At 41.1% G+C, this 16,888-nt stretch overlaps 1 protein-coding gene across 5 annotated transcripts in view; it reads left to right on the top strand.

Moving 5' to 3' along the window:
- Ndst3 (N-deacetylase and N-sulfotransferase 3) overlaps positions 1–16,888 on the top strand; it is a 165,936-nt gene that overhangs the window by 8,400 nt on the left and 140,648 nt on the right. For 4 of the 5 annotated variants that reach the window (XM_017590786.3, XM_006233268.4, XM_039102095.1 and 1 more), the window contains exon 2: positions 5,173–6,309. In XM_017590786.3, the coding sequence (XP_017446275.1) occupies positions 5,329–6,309 (981 nt within the window). In that variant the 5' untranslated portion in view covers positions 5,173–5,328. Of the gene's footprint in view, positions 1–5,172; positions 6,310–16,888 lie in introns of those variants that run through there. The other variant, NM_001191716.1, reaches the window with a different exon arrangement.

Below are 16,888 nucleotides of genomic sequence, written 5' to 3'. Positions count from 1 at the left end.
TGAGACCGAAGAAGATGAGCCGTGAAGGGAAGACAGTAGAACAAAGGTCAGGAGAAATACCAGGGACAAAGGAGTACAGCAGGAATGGGTGGATGAAGGGGGTAGATATTGGAGGGCTGGGGCACGGTCATCAAACTAAATGAAATAAACATGAAAAGGCCATGTGAAAACTTGTTGCATTGTAAGTTCATTTTAAAAATGAACAGGAAAGATTGAAAACGAACTCTAGGATGTAGCAATCATGATACCACTGCTTCCGGGTGAGCAGGTAAACAGTGTCTCCCTCTCGTCCTTTTCCTACACACGCCCCTAGCAAGGGAAGGAAGATGATGCTGCTGTGGTCTCTTTGGTTCATCAGGAACCAGCTGGGACATCAAGGGCCAGCTGCTCAGCCTAGGGAGCCTGAGCACTGGTCTGCACAGGCCAATGGCTCTTAATGCCTGTGAGGCTCCTGGTCCTCCTCCCTCCGTGCCACTTCCTTCAGCGTAGCCTGTGGGAGATCCTGTAAAAGGGCCCTCTTTCCTGTACCTGTGTATATTCACAATGCTGCCTACGAAGTTCATTTCTCAAACTTAATACATGTATTTTTATGTAATTCATCCTTTCCTCATCCTAAAATGACTGGGAAGCCATAAATTATGCAGTGCTGCTGGAGACCCAGACATGCTGGCCAAGGTGTTTGTTCCTCCCTCGTTAACATAGAGCCCCTGAATAGGAAATGCCTATAATTTTTAAATGTATTTGTGAGAGCAGTAAAATAATAATAATAATAATAATAATAATAATAATAATAATACAACAGCATCGTTGCATAAAGTGTTTACCTGGTGGTGTTGTTTTTTAAGAAGTTTTCTGTGAAAAATTATTAGAGATAACAAGAACCCTTTGTCCTTGGGAATGTCTAATGTGGAACAGACCCACTGAGCAAATAGTTCTGCTAACAATATTTTAGCAAGACTCACAACGAAGGTTCCTGTGGGGATGATCTGACCCAAAAGGGGGAAAAGATAGAGCTGGGGTTTTACTGATGAACTGGGTTCGTGTAGCTTGTGGGGATGTCAGTGGCTATTTCAAATGTCTGTCTTGAGTCAACTACTTTATACAGCCGTTCCTCTGCCTGCCTGGCTGCCTCTGAAATTGATACCTTTTCAGAGTGCCTAAGCTATGCGCTTCTATTACCTACTGACACCTTTGGCTTTTAATCCTCAAGTCCACTGCTCCTCGACTCCAACTACAACTTCTGCTTTCCTCACAAGAGTTTCAATTCCATTCTCCCTGATAGCCGCCATAGTCTCGAATCATAGTGCTTCCCATGGAATCACTGCCAGCAGCCCTTAGCTGCCTGACCCTGACTCTCTAAGATCTTTACTCTGTTCTATTTAGCACGGATAGTTGGTCTTTTCACTCCGGTGTAGTCACTGCGTCTAAGTTAGGATTTTACTGCTGTGAAGAGACACCGTGACCACAGCAACTCTTATAAAAGAAAGCATTTATTTGGGGCTGGCTTACAGCTCAGAGGGTTATCCCATTATATCATCATATTGGGAAATATCAGTACATGCAGCAGACATGGTACTGATGTAGCTGAGAATTCTAGGTCTGCATCCACAGGCAGCAGAAAGTGACACTAGACCTGGCTTTAATTTCTGAGATCCCAAAGCCCACCCCTAGTGACATACCCACTCCAACAAAGCCACACCTACTCCAACAGTACCACACCTCCTAATAGTGCCATCCCCAATAGCCTCTGATGGTCGTTTTTATCCAAACCACCATAGACTTCCACCCTAATTGCTTGTGCACCCTATCTTGCTTGACCTGTTCAAATATGTCTAATTCTATTTCTGAATTGAAAGACATTCATTAATTAGCTGTAGCTTTCAAACTAAGTTGTAGTTCCAATTTTATCCCAGTATGTTGTGTCATATAATTAGCTTATTCTTGCTCTTGAAAAGCTACATTATCATCATTAAATTTCTCAGCCTAACCAGAGATTTTCCTGACATGACCTCCCCAGCCTCAGATTGATGCCATCGCCCCTGTGCTGGGTGTTCCTTAGGTACTGTGGCTCTTGGGAACTGTCACTGACTTTCCCACATCTTATTAATAGGGCAGTGTTGGCTGTTTCCTATCATAAATCATAACTTACCATGCGTGACATGGTCTTAGTTATTGTTTCGCAGGTCTTGTTGTCAGAGAAGCCATCTTTATAGATCTCTGAATAGTTTCTAATTTGAGTTCAGCATTGACTACAGCACTAATCTCCAATTCATTTTTCAGTAATTACCTTATAGCTTATTGCAGAGCGATTTCTGTGTGTGTGTGTGTGTGTGTGTGTGTGTGTGTGTGAGAGAGAGAGAGAGAGAGAGAGAGAGAGAGAGAGAGAGAGGGAGAAGATTTATGTCTACCATGCATTATTATGTTGGATTTATCACATGCCTGCCAGGGTGTTATGGTTACATTTGCTCTACATTCAATAAGGCAGACATCGGATCCAGCAATTTTTAGCAACCATAATCATTAATAGTCATGGGTAACCTTAAAAGATGCATTATGGCATTAGCATAAAGTAGAAGTGTCTAATAAACCTACGGCATAATGAGCCATTGAATTCAATAAATTCTACCAACAGGCCCCAAGCTTATTCTGTGCTGGGCACAGGAGTGCAATGATAGATAAATGAGGCTTTAATTCTCCTTTTTTCGAGCTTCATCCCAACAAGGACCGTGATTTACAATAAAATTTTAATTATTGTGGTGGCAAACGCGAGGGAGAGGACTTTTTTTATGAACATGTGTTAACTGCTGTGCCCTCGCATGTTTGAAAAATCCAAAAATTTGACAGGAGAACTGTGTGGCCAAGTTGGTTTCCAGGGCTTCCCTGTCCTAGGGGTGCCCCATCCATGACCAACTCAGAAGCTGAGTCTGTGACTTTGCCCACATCATGTCCTGAGAGAGGCAGGAAGGCAAGTTCACCCTGACATTTTCACCACTAGAAGAAAAAGCAAAGAACAGTAAGAAGCTGTTTATGAGTCTACAGTGAGACAGAAGTTAGCCATGGGCAAATGAGGCATTTATTTTTAGAAGATTCCCATCGAAGGTAGGCACGCTAGTTAATGCTTACGGTCTCAGCAGTGGAGAGGCTGCAGCAGGAGGATTTAGAGTTTGTGTTCCAGAACAACCTGGCCACACGTTGAGATTCTGTCTTTAAAAATTAATAACAGTAACGGTTTACAGAAAACAGAAGAACTATGATGTGTCTGTGTTAAGCTAATATACAATAGGACAACTTTTGATATCTGATATCTGAAGGAAATTTGGGGTATTTATGGAAAAGGAATGACTTTGGCATTTTATGTCTAGTAAATCCAGGGGCACAGGGCCCTGTTGTCAAGCTTCAGGACCTGCCAGTCCCTGTCATTCACATCAGCAATGTGTACTTCGTTATCTTTTGAATATTTTTATCTTATTTTTCTACTTTTCATTCCTGGCATTTACCCAATAATGTGCCTACTTGTAAATTTATAATGTTTTCTAATTCAAATTTTCTATTCAAATTTACAACATTCAGCTTCTGCACGAGTCTTCTCCTCTGGACGTTTTGCACTCTCCCCTACTGACCATGGTCTCTTTCCTCTCTCATCTCGTTACAGACATTGACCTCTAATCCATAATCATATGTTAGGAATATAGTCACCGTCTCCTCCTCAGAATTTAGAAGCTTTTAAAAAACATGTAATACTTCAAACAAGTATATTTTAAGTTGAAAAACAGCTACCTCATAAATATTTGTATGAATGACAAGGATACCCTAAGTATCTAGGTTATGAAGAGCAATATGTAATTTATAGGATAACTATAAATATCTTGTGCTTGCATTCCAAGATGTGTTATTCACAAAGATATATATCTTCATATATATAGTAAACATATCCTATTCAAATTCTGATTTGCTGCTTATTTCATAAATAAATATTACAGAATTTTAACCCTGTGATTTATTTTGGCTTCATCGTTCTATCTGAAAATTACAGAATATTGTAATTAAGAAACACGCAACCAGCCTTAAATGCATTGTAACCATCAAAATCAGAATTTCCCACCATGGCTTGACCCATGGCCATCTGTGAGCCCAGCATGAAGACAATGACAAGAATTCCCTTAAGCTTTTTGCCTTCCTCCTGGAGTGCCAGGACCTTAAGATCCTACCAACATGTGCCCTCAAAACACCTATGCTCCCCCATTTATTTTTCAACGTGAATTTTCAGAGGTTACTAAGACTTGAAACTATTTGCACACAGAGCATCTTTTGTGGCATCATAGCAGTTTTCATTACATTTTTATCGTATGCTTATAGTACTCTTGAGGTGAGAAAACAGAAACTGATCTCAGTGAAGCAGCTGGGCAGGGATGCTGTGTCGCTGCAAACTGCCTCATCCAGACCTGAAGGAGCCCAGAAAACTTTTCACTCTTCACAGTCATTTCTCCATATAATATAAAGTATTTTAAAGTTGTAACCTAAAATAATCAACTGCATCGTGGGCCATCTTTGCATGTAGAAAGGACTTTCCCAGTGAAAGCAACTACTGTAGGATAATTTTTCTAATGAATCATCAGGGTACAGTGACAAATTTCATCACATTGAGAAATTTTTGGAAAAGAAAAAGACCACTGACGTAACTTGGGCAGGTAATGAGATCCGTCCACATTTTGTAAGCCCATGGGGCAGTAATTCAGCATTCAGGGCAGTTTGAATGCGCACGCAAGACATGTGTCTGCATGACAGGAGCGTCCAGCTCGGCTACTGACAAAAGTTGATGCAAAGCTTGGTGAATTCAGGTCCATGTCAGTCCAATCACTTGCTCTCTTAGGGACAGTGACTCTGTATTGAGTGGAGCCCTCTTCCTCATTCCACCTCTCACATGGTCTCCATATGAAGAAAGCAAGGATTCCTAGTGTAACTTATGCCAACTGATCTAATAACGATCTGTCGTGGAAGGTAGCCGCCACATAGGTTAGGGGGATGTTGGCCAGGAAACTGGGAAAGGGAATAACAATTGAAATGTAAATAAGAAATACCCAAATTAATAAAGATGGAGGGGAAAAAAAAGAACTCACTCATTTCGACGCCAAAGACATCTTACACCCTGTCCTATTTTGTTCTATTTTTCAGACCGTGTTTCCTGTGAGTCCAGATATGCGATCCAGATGTGCTGCAATGGTGACATAAACTGTTGACTGAGACTAGGAGCGTGCCTGAAACGCCATCCTTCCTCCTATTTTTTTTTAATGGTGCTTCTATTGGAATAGTCAACGAAGTGCATCCAACATGAGTTTTATCATGAAACCTCACAGACACTTTCAAAGAACACTGATTCTGCTTGCCACCTTTTGTATGGTGAGCATCGTTATTTCTGCTTACTACCTGTACAGCGGCTACAAACAGGAAAGTGAAGTCTCTGGGCGGGCTTCGGTAGTGGACTGTGGTGACCTCCAGCACATACCATCCAGGCTGATGGAAGCGAAGAGGACAATGATTTCTGATGCTTCAAGGACAGACCCCACAGTCCTAGTGTTTGTGGAAAGCCAGTACTCATCTCTTGGTCAAGACATCATTATGATGCTAGAATCCATCCGGTTCCATTATCACACAGAAATCGCTCCTGGAAAAGGCGATCTTCCAGCGCTTACAGACAATGTGAAAGGCAAATACATTCTCATTATATATGAGAATATTCTAAAGTATATAAACATGGACTCTTGGAATAGAAGCCTCTTAGATAAATACTGTATAGAGTATGGTGTGGGTATCATTGGATTCCACAAAACCAATGAGAAAACCCTTCAGAGCTTTCAATCCCAGGGCTTCCCCTTTTCCATAAGTGGAAACCTGGCAGTAAAAGATTGCTGTATTAATCCTCACTCCCCTCTCCTTCGTGTGACCAAATCATCCAAGCTTGACAGAGGTTCTTTACCTGGAGCTGACTGGACAGTTTTTCAGATTAATCACTCCACCTACCAGCCAGTAATATTTGCCAAAGTTAAGACTCCAGAAAACCTTTCTCCTCCCATCTCTAAACATGCATTTTATGCCACTATCATACATGACCTGGGGCTTCATGACGGGATCCAGCGAGTTCTTTTTGGCAACAACTTGAACTTTTGGCTGCACAAGCTCATTTTCATAGATGCCCTCTCCTTCTTGTCAGGGAAAAGACTGACACTGTCCTTGGACAGGTACATCCTTGTGGACATTGACGACATATTTGTGGGGAAGGAGGGCACAAGGATGAACACCAATGATGTCAAGGTAAGGCCCTCTTATCTCAGAGTTTCTCAGTTGGTGGCATCCCTGAGATAGGAACACTTCTGTCTTCTGGAGGACAGGGTTTTCCCCAGATATTGGACTTCTGTTGGATGGAGAGAATCTTGGATAAAGTAGGGTAACTGGTTACTCTTGTCATACATCACCTAAGTTTCTAAGACACTTCTATCTGAATCGGGGGAAAATGGCAATTGTACAAAAATATCGAGTGCAGCGAGATCCAGATCTATGTGGATATATGACTGCAAAATAGAAATAAGTTTGACTTAGTTGCCTTCTAGAAACTATCCACTTAGAAAACAAAGACCTCCTTCAAATACGAAGTCAGTGGATTTTGAGAAATTTCAGATCACAAGGAGCAAATTCAGATAGTTTTGAAAGCCTGGCATGAGGTTCATTTTTTTAGCCAAGGAAAACAATAACCTGACCACAGAGATAGATTTGTTCACACGGAAACATAAGGGCTTAGCTTCTCTGTGGAACATGTCTGGCACTTGTGATGTCACCATAATGTGCTGTATATAAATTGTATCTACTTCTCACCACGTATAACTACTGGCATTCATAAAAGAGGAGTATGTAACTCTAGTGGAATCTATTGTGTTACATGGACAACTAGTTATTTAACAATATCTGCCTTCATGTTACTTTTCCACTTAAAAACAGAACTCTGTCTTTGTTACTTTGTTATGTTGATTTCTCTCAAAAAGGAGAGGCTTTGGATACATACTTTTTATTCATTATTATTTAGTTCTGTTAGAATATCTAGAACTAAAGCAGTTATCAGAAATATTATTTTGAGGAGATATCTCTGTAGGTAAATGCAAGCGACCTGAGGCAGAAGAGATCTGGGTCCTGCAAGTCGGCCTATAACTTCCGTACATGTGCACATTCAGACATAAGAACAAAATAATGTATAGAATTTTGTATAAAAAGATCATCTAGACAGTCGCATCATTTTCGGCCACTAAGTTTCTAACAGATAATATTAATGTGTATCACAATATTCAAGAATCATATCAATGTCAGAGGAATGCTTGGTACTGCAGGAGAGTGTGAAAACCGAGAAAGGAGACACCTCCACATTATTGGGTGTGGCTTCTAATTAGTTAATCAATTATATTCATTAAATTATGTTTAAATACACATTAAAGTCTTGCAGTTTACTTTTGAGAGTATAGGTAAATTAAAACCAAATTGATAGATTAAGCATGCATTGTTATATATTTATAGACTAAAGTAGGGTTTAATTCTCTATTCTCCATTTCCAATAACTGTGATAAAAATGTTACATATATACATATATATGTATATATGAATGATATAAAGCTTTTTTTAAACTGGGAAAACTGTACTGTTAAGGCATTTTTTAAACGGTACCAAGTAAACTGTGTTCCAATACAACCTTCTGTATTACCTGATATCAGAACAAAGTACTTTTTTCTTTTTGAATAAAGTACTTTTTGATCTGGCATGGTGCTGTGTGCCTATAAGCACAACACTCCAGAAAAATGGAGCAAGAAGATCACAAATTAGAGGCCAGCCTGAGCTATCCAGACAGACTGTGTTTCCAAAAACTACCCTTGCTCTTTATGGGTAATTCACATTTTAGGTACACTGAGCATATTAAAGAGAAATAAATGTAGCATGTGTACTTTATGGGTTCATTGTAGTTACAGGGGACTACATTTGCTAAACTCCCTAAATGTTTTTTAAAATATGTTTCAGACTATTGAGTTTTAAACTGCTTCTAAATTGCATATGTTTCAAAATACTAACTCATTGCAGATAGTTAGGCAAAATACATAAGCATTTACTCATTTATTCATGTATTAGCTACTGTTCTTGTGACTGTGGTAAAGTGTCCAACAGAAGCACTCAAATAAGGAGAGAAAAGATCATTTTGCCTCACATTGTGAGAGCCAAATTCATCATGGGATGGCATAGCATGAAGTCTAAGGGAGCAGCAGGTCACAGTCTATCCACAATCAGGAAGTGGAGAAACATGAATGTTGGTCAGATGATCAGATGGCATTGTCCATGTTGTTTAGTCTTGGACACAGTTTATGGAATGGTGACATTTACATTTAGAGTGAGTTGTCCCATCTCAGTGAATACAATCTAGAACCTTTCTCACAGACACGCCCAGAGGTTTGTCTCATGGGTAAGTCTAGATGCTGTCAAGTTGAAAATCAGTATTAACCGCGATGACAATTCTGTGTACATATTCTTTTAGATTTTAGGCAGGTACAAAGTTAAGCACTTTGGAAGATTGTCTATCTGTACAGCACTTGGTGTGCTCATGTCACTTCAAATACCAGACGTACAAATACAATGACAAAGTTGATGGAGCAGGGTTACGGGGAGGATAAGTAGTATCCCAGTCAGGGTTTCTATTGCTATGAGGAAATACCATTGTCAAAAGCAATTTGGAAAGAAGGGGGCTTGTTTCACCTTATAACTTGTAGTATAGCATCCAGAAAAGAAATCCCAGCAGGCACCTGAGAGCAGGAACTGATCCAGAAGCCATGAAAGAGTGCTGCCCACTGGCTTCTTTCTAATGCTTGCTCAGCCTGCTTTTTTTTTTTTTTATTAACTTGAGTATTTCTTATATACATTTCGAGTGTTAGTCCCTTTCCCGGTTTCCGGGCAAACATCCCCCTCCCCCCTCCCCTTCTTTATGGATGTTCCCCTCCCAACCCTCCCCCCATTGCCGCCCTCCCCCCAACAATCTAGTTCACTGGGGGTTCAGTCTTAGCAGGACCCAGGGCTTCCCCTTCCACTGGTGCTCTTACTAGGATATTCATTGCTACCTATGGGGTCAGAGTCCAGGGTCAGTCCATGTATAGTCTTTAGGTAGTGGCTTAGTCCCTGGAAGCTCTGGTTGCTTGACATTGTTGTACATATGGGGTCTCGAGCCCCTTCAAGCTCTTCCAGTTCTTTCTCTGATTCCTTCAACGGGGGTCCTATTCTCAGTTCAGTGGTTTGCTGCTGGCATTTGCCTCTGTGTTTGCTGTATTCTGGCTGTGTCTCTCAGGAGCGATCTACATCCGGCTCCTGTCGGCCTGCACTTCTTTGCTTCATCCATCTTGTCTAATTGGGTGGCTGTATATGTATGGACCACATGTGGGGAAGGCTCTGAATGGGTGTTCCTTCTGTGTCTGTTTTAATCTTTGCCTCTCTATTCCCTGCCAAGGGTATTCTTGTTCCCCTTTTAAAGAAGGAGTGAAGCATTCACATTTTGATGATCCGTCTTGAGTTTCATTTGTTCTAGGCATCTAGGGTAATTCAAGCATTTGGGCTAATAGCCACTTATCAATGAGTGCATACCATGTATGTCTTTCTGTGATTGGGTTAGCTCACTCAGGATGATATTTTCCAGTTCCAACCATTTGCCTACGAATTTCATAAACTCGTTGTTTTGATAGCTGAGTAATATTCCATTGTGTAGATATACCACATTTTCTGTATCCATTCCTCTGTTGAAGGGCATCTGGGTTCTTTCCAGCTTCTGGCTATTATAAATAAGGCTGTGATGAACATAGTGGAGCACGTGTCTTTTTTGTATGTTGGGGCATCTTTTGGGTATATACCCAAGAGAGGTATAGCTGGATCCTCAGGCAGTTCAATGTCCAATTTTCTGAGGAACCTCCAGACTGATTTCCAGAATGGTTGTACCAGTCTGCAATCCCACCAACAATGGAGGAGTGTTCCTCTTTCTCCACATCCTCGCCAGCATCTGCTGTCACCTGAGTTTTTGATCTTAGCCATTCTCACTGGTGTGAGGTGAAATCTCAGGGTTGTTTTGATTTGCATTTCCCTTATGACTAAACATGTTGAACATTTCTTTAGGTGTTTCTCAGCCATTCGGCATTCCTCAGCTGTGAATTCTTTGTTTAGCTCTGAACCCCATTTTTAATAGGGTTATTTGTCTCCCTGCGGTCTAACTTCTTGAGTTCTTTGTATATTTTGGATATAAGGCCTCTATCTGTTGTAGGATTGGTAAAGATCTTTTCCCAATCTGTTGGTTGCCATTTTGTCCTAACCACAGTGTCCTTTGCCTTACAGAAGCTTTGCAGTTTTATGAGATCCCATTTGTCGATTCTTGATCTTAGAGCATAAGCCATTGGTGTTTTGTTCAGGAAAATTTTTCCAGTGCCCATGTGTTCCAGATGCTGCCCTAGTTTTTCTTCTATTAGTTTGAGTGTATCTGGTTTGATGTGGAGGTCCTTGATCCACTTGAACTTAAGCTTTGTACAGGGTGATAAGCATGGATCGATCTGCATTCTTCTACATGTTGACCTCCAGTTGAACCAGCACCATTTGCTGAAAATGCTATCTTTTTTCCTTTGGATGGTTTTGGCTCCTTTGTCAAAAATCAAGTGCCCATAGGTGTGTGGGTTCATTTCTGGGTCTTCAATTCTATTCCATTGGTCTATCTGTCTGTCTCTGTACCAATACCATGCAGTTTTTATCACTATTGCTCTGTAATACTGCTTGAGTTCAGGGATAGTGATTCCCCCTGAAGTCCTTTTATTGTTGAGGATAGTTTTAGCTATCCTGGGTTTTTTGTTATTCCAGATGAATTTGCAAATTGTTCTGTCTAACTCTTTGAAGAATTGGATTGGTATTTTGATGGTGATTGCATTGAATCTGTAGATCGCTTTTGGTAAAATGGCCATTTTTACTATATTAATCCTGCCAATCCATGAGCATGGGAGATCTTTCCATCTTCTGAGGTCTTCTTCAATTTCTTTCTTCAGATTATACAGATCTTTTACTTGCTTGGTTAAAGTCACACCGAGGTGTTTTATATTATTTGGGTCTATTATGTAGAGTGTCGTTTCCCTAATTTATTTCTCGGCTTGTTTCTCTTTTGTGTAGAGGAAGGCTACTGATTTATTTGAGTTAATTTTATACCCAGCCACTTTGCTGAAGTTGTTTATCAGCTTTAGTAGTTCTCTGGTGGAACTTTTGGGATCACTTAAATATACTATCATATCATCTGCAAATAGTGCTATTTTGACTTCTTCTTTTCCGATCTGTATCCCCTTGACCTCCTTTTGTTGTCTGATTGCTCTGGCTAGAACTTCAAGAACTATATTGAATAAGTAAGGAAAGAGTGGGCAGCCTTGTCTAGTCCCTGATTTTAGTGGGATTGCTTCAAGTTTCTCTCCATTTAGTTTAATGTTAGCAACTGGTTTGCTGTATATGTCAGCCTGCTTTTTTACAGAACCCGGGACCACCCCCCTGCCCAGGAGTGGTACCACCCATAACAGGCTGAACCCTCCAATGTCAATCACAGCTAAGATAAGGTATTGCAGATTTGCTTCAGGACATTATTGTGGAAGCATTTTGTAAATTGAGAGTTTCTCTTCCCAGATAACTCTAACTTTTGTTAAGTTGAGAATAAACTTGCCAAGACAAGCAGATAGATCACTCGCCATATGGTAAGGGGAAGGAGCCAGTATGGTCCTGTGTAAAACTTGCCATGCAAACCACAATAGTGCAGCACCGTTCTCTAGAAACTAGTAAATGTCCAGGAAAAGCCAGAAGGCAAAACCAGAATGTTGCCGTGGCACTAATTCAAACAAAGATGGAAATTTCCTGAAACTAGGAAATAGGAATGAGAGTGGAGACATGAGAGTGACTTAAAAGTTATCCAGACAATACCAAACAACACAGTGATAGATGGAGATGAAAGATTACGATCAGGAACGGCATTTGAATTTTTATCATTAGTGAGCAGTTGTAGGAACAAGCAACAGGACAGGGTAAGAGGGCGATAGAAGGAGCCATTGCAGGCCCTGATGCAAATTTCAGCTTTGTGGAAGTCCATTATCTACGTTGCTTCTTATAGCTGTTGGCATTATTTTGGTGGCAGGTTAGAAGCAGCTATCTGATGCTAACCAAGGCTGTAAATTTCCTAAAGTTATCTTAGAACTACATGTAAGTATTTCAATGAACACACATTCTCCACCTGAGACATAACATTTAGCTCAACTTTACAGTGTTGCTGCTGCCTGGCTAGGTTTTTTTGTTTGTTGTTTGTTTGTTTGGTTGGTTGTTTTATGTTGTTGCAGGTGGTGGTGGTGTGCATTTGCATATTTGCATGCTTGTGTGTGTGTGTGTGTGTGTGTGTGTGTGTGTGTGTGTGTACTGGCCTATGTCTATGCAGGCAAATTTGGAAGCCAGAAGGTTATTCTAGTTGCCTTCAACTTCCCACCTTATCTTTTGAGACGTGGTCCTTCCTTGAACCTGGCGCTGGCCGTCACAGTTAAACTAGCACTTTATCCCACTGAGTGACCTCCCCAGTCCTGCTTGCTGTGGATTTATTTTTGTGCGGTGCCGTTTTGAGTCCTTGAGAAGAGGATGAAAAGTTGACACTGGTGGAGAATGTCTGTTTAATCTCCAGCACTAATGAGGGGTTCTACACATTTCATAGCTCTTCTCACAGCTATTACATCATGCATTTTGAAAATAGCAAGTGCACGTCTCCTGTTATATCTCAGTGTGGTGCTTTATCATTCTGTGACGCCATTTTTCAGTCTCAGTGGTGTTATTTGCCTTTGTGTTTGTCGCCTAACCATAATCGCTGTGCATAATCGCAAATTCCTTTGGCTTCCACTTAGAAACTTAGAGCGGGATACATTGTGTCTTGTTTTCGACTTCCTTGATGTACTTCCTCTGGCTTCTGAGTTGCTCTTGCTCTAGATGTCAATTACTATTGCCCTAACCCAAATGCAAGGCATCTTGGCGGTTTCGCTACCACCAAAGCTTGCTTGTGTTAGCCAGGAGTCTACTGTTTTCTTTGCTAACCATTCTCCTTTTCCTAAAAGAGTGTATGAGTCTACCCCATCCCATTTTAACTCTTTTTTATTATAATTTTATTATTATATTTATTTACATTTCAAATGTCCCCCTTCCCTGCTGTTCTCCATAAGCCCCCCCATCCCATCTCTCTTCCCTTCAACTCTAAGAGGGTGATCACACACACACACACACACACTCTCTCTCCCATCTCACTCCTCTAACATCTCCATTCTCTGGGACATCCAGCCTCCACAGAAACAAGTGCAGCCCCTCCCACTGAGTCCAGACACTGTAGTCCTCCACTACCTGTGAAGCAGGGGCCACAGACCAGCCCATGTATATACTGTTTGGTTACTGGCTTAGTCTCAGGGAGCTCTGAGGGGTCTGGTTAGTTGGCACTGTTGATCTTCCTATGGGATTGTAATCCCCTTCAGCGCCTTCAGTCCCTCCCTAACTGTTCCATACGGGTCCTCATGCTCAGTCCAATGGTTGGCTGTAAGGATCTGCAGCAGATGCTGGTGAAGCCTCTCAGAAGACAGCCATGCCAGGCTCCTGCCTGCAAGCACATCTTGGCATCAGCAATAATGTTGGGGTTTGGTTTCTGTGCATGGGATGGATCCCAAGTTGGAGAGGTCTCTGGTTGGCCTTTCCTTCATGTCTGCTCCATTTTTTGTCCCTGCATTTCATTTAGACAGGAACAATTCTGGGTCAAAACTTTTGAGATGGGCGGATGGCCCCATCCCTAAACTGGGGGCCATGTCTCTCTACTGGGGGCAGTCTCTTCAGGTTCCGTCTCCCCACTGTTGACATGTCAGCTAATTCATCCTCATCTCACATCCCTGGTGTCTGGGACTTTCTAGAGGTCCCCCTCCCCGGCCCAGTCCTCCACCCAACACTGCTGCACATTTCTGTTCATTCTCCTGGTCCTCTGAGCTTCTCTCCTGTTTCCTCCCATACCTAATCCTGCCCCCTTTCCTCCCTTCCTCCCCTGTCCCACCCAAATCCCTCCCCCCCTCTGCTTCTGTGATTATTTTGTTCCCCCTTCTAAGTGGGATTGAGGCATCCACACTTGGGCCTTCTTCCTTGTTAAGCTTTATATGGTTTGTGAGTTGTATCATGGGTATTCTGAACTTTTTGGTTAATATCCACTTATCAATGAGTACATACCATGTAGGTCCTTTGGGGTCTGGGTTACCTCACTCAGAATGACCTAGTTCCATCCATTTGCCTGAAAAATTCATTATGTCCTCATTTTTAATAACCAAATAGTATTTCCATTGTGTAAATATACCACATTTTCTGCATCCATTCCTCTGTTGAGGGACATCCGGGTTGTTTCCAGCTTCTGGCTATTATAAATAAGGCTTCTCTGAACATAGTGGAGCACGTGTCCTTGTGATAGGGTGGAGCATCTTTTGGGTATATGCCCAGGAGTGGTATAGCTGGATCTTCCAGGAGAACTATTCCCAATTTTCTGAGGAACCACCAGATTGATTTCCAGAGTGATTGTACGAGTTTGCAATCCCACCAGTAATGGAGGAGTGGTGTTCCTCCTTCTCCACATCCTTGCCAACTGTTCTGTGCCTGACTTTTTTGTCTTAGCCATTCTGACTGGTGTAAAGTGGAATCTCGGAGTCGTCTTGATTTGCATTTCCCTGAAGACCAAGGATGTTGAACATTTTAATGCTTAGGTTGCATGTTCTGACTACTCCATGAGTGCGTGGGCATGCATGTGTCTGCATTGCTTGTGTGCATGCTTTTGACAGGGGACGACTTACAGAAGCTCGCTCCTTCCACCATGTGGGTCCAGGGAGTTGAGCTAAGGTTGCCATATGTGGAAGCAAGTGCCTTTGTCCACTGAGTTGTCGACTCCCATTTTAATGGAGCCCTCAGTGTAGCATTTATATCATATCTTTTCCTTATTCAGACCACTTCAGCGACTTCTAGTCTCACCCAGAACAGTCAGAGTTCCTACAGTCTTTTATAGTCTCCCTTTATCCTCTTGATCTCACACCCTCCACCTTTTGCCGTTTTGGTGTGACACTTTACTAAAATGCAACCCTCAGGGGCAGTATGTCCTTATCTCTTTTCTCAAGGAAGCATCCCCATCACATAAACACATACAAGGATCATTGCGTAGTTGGTGTGTGAATGAGATCTTGGTAACTTCTTCAGAAACCAACAGGTATGATAGAGAAGTGTAAGCTAATATAACTCTGTGTCAAAAATTCAGTGTTCCTTATCTAAGCTGTACCTTTTAGAAACTCCTTCATGAACGGCCTCACTTGGTATCTAATGACTGTCTTTACTTACTCTCGTCCTCTTCCTGAAGTGATAGTGTGGCTGTATTGAAATGTCTATGTAGGATGCAACTTCATGTGTAAAATAGCTTTCCCAAATATAAAAACAAGGATCCCCTGCTAGTCACCTAACATTTGTGGAAGTAAAACTGGCCTCATCCCATTCCCCCAAATTATTTCGTAATTGATAAAAAAGTTTGATGACTTGTAACTATTACTAAAAACACATGAAACCACCTGTTCCTTATAAATCTTCCTATTTTGGTGGAATATTTACTTCTGCATATGAAGTGAGATCAGAATACATATAAAAATAAATCATCAATATAATTATCATCTTCAAATCGCCACGGTTCTACTAAATACATAGTTGTTTTAAGGAAATAAAATGACAGAAATCCCTTTATAATATAACATGGAAAAATTGAGTTTACTTAACAAAGAAAAAATAACTCTATACTTATAATTCACATGTACTTGGTTCATTTTGTCAAATTTGCTTTCACATGGCAAGACGGAAAGTATTTTTATTATGATTAATATTAAAGAGTCATCTGCTATGCAAGGGCATTCCACAAGAATGCATTATAAATGATTTAAAGAGGGCAAAATCCCGTCACAGAATGATCAATAATGTATAAACAGCATTTGGTGGCTGGTTATATGTTTTAAAGATGTCTTTATCTTATTCTTTGAAATTTTTATACATATAAACAATAAATCTTGATCCTAGCCACCCTTCTCTCTCCGTCAAACCCCCCACATCATACAGACACACAGGGAAAGATGGATTCAGAGTGTGCTCTCGGCTGCAGAAGCCCTGTCAGTAGTACCCACTCAGAGCTTCCTCCACCACTTACAATTAAAAATGCTTGAAATTTTTAATAAAAAATTAGCAATATAGAAAACTAGAGAGCTGAGGAAGCCACAAGCATGTATTTTCAGTCCTGAGCGAATGTATATTTCTGACGTGGGTATAGCCATGTCAGTGACACATAGCCTCAGACCCAGAAGAAGATGGTAGAGCCTTCCCTTCTGGTCTGTGTGTGGATGTTGACAATGCGTGTTCGTTTTTTGTTTTGCTGTATAGGAAGTAGCTCTTCACAGAGCAAAGACTAGGTACTTGAACAAAAGAATGTCCTTCCCTTAGTTAGCATGTCAGAAGTTGTTGTCATTTATTTCTCTAACCAAGGGGAGAGCTAGGTTTCTTTACGTTCCAATTACTTTCCCTGTTACTTCACAGACTCTAAGGTAAAAGTGTGTGTTCTTAATTCAATTGTAATTTTTTCTATTAATAGCTTCAGTATTAAACTGATGTTTTAAACTCATAAACGAGGATAAAACTTCATGGAAGTTCTTATGAGTTATGTTTAAGAGACTCGTTGATAGAAAGGGGAAGCCAAGAGAGTCTGTTGGAGATCAGAATCCTCGGCGTCGAGCACTGGATGCCT

This window comes from Rattus norvegicus, chromosome 2 (assembly GCF_036323735.1).
Source record: "Rattus norvegicus strain BN/NHsdMcwi chromosome 2, GRCr8, whole genome shotgun sequence".
Classification (NCBI taxonomy): domain Eukaryota; kingdom Metazoa; phylum Chordata; class Mammalia; order Rodentia; family Muridae; genus Rattus; species Rattus norvegicus.
The sequence above is the reverse complement of the archived record's forward strand: the minus strand, read 5'-3'. Positions and strand labels throughout refer to the sequence as shown.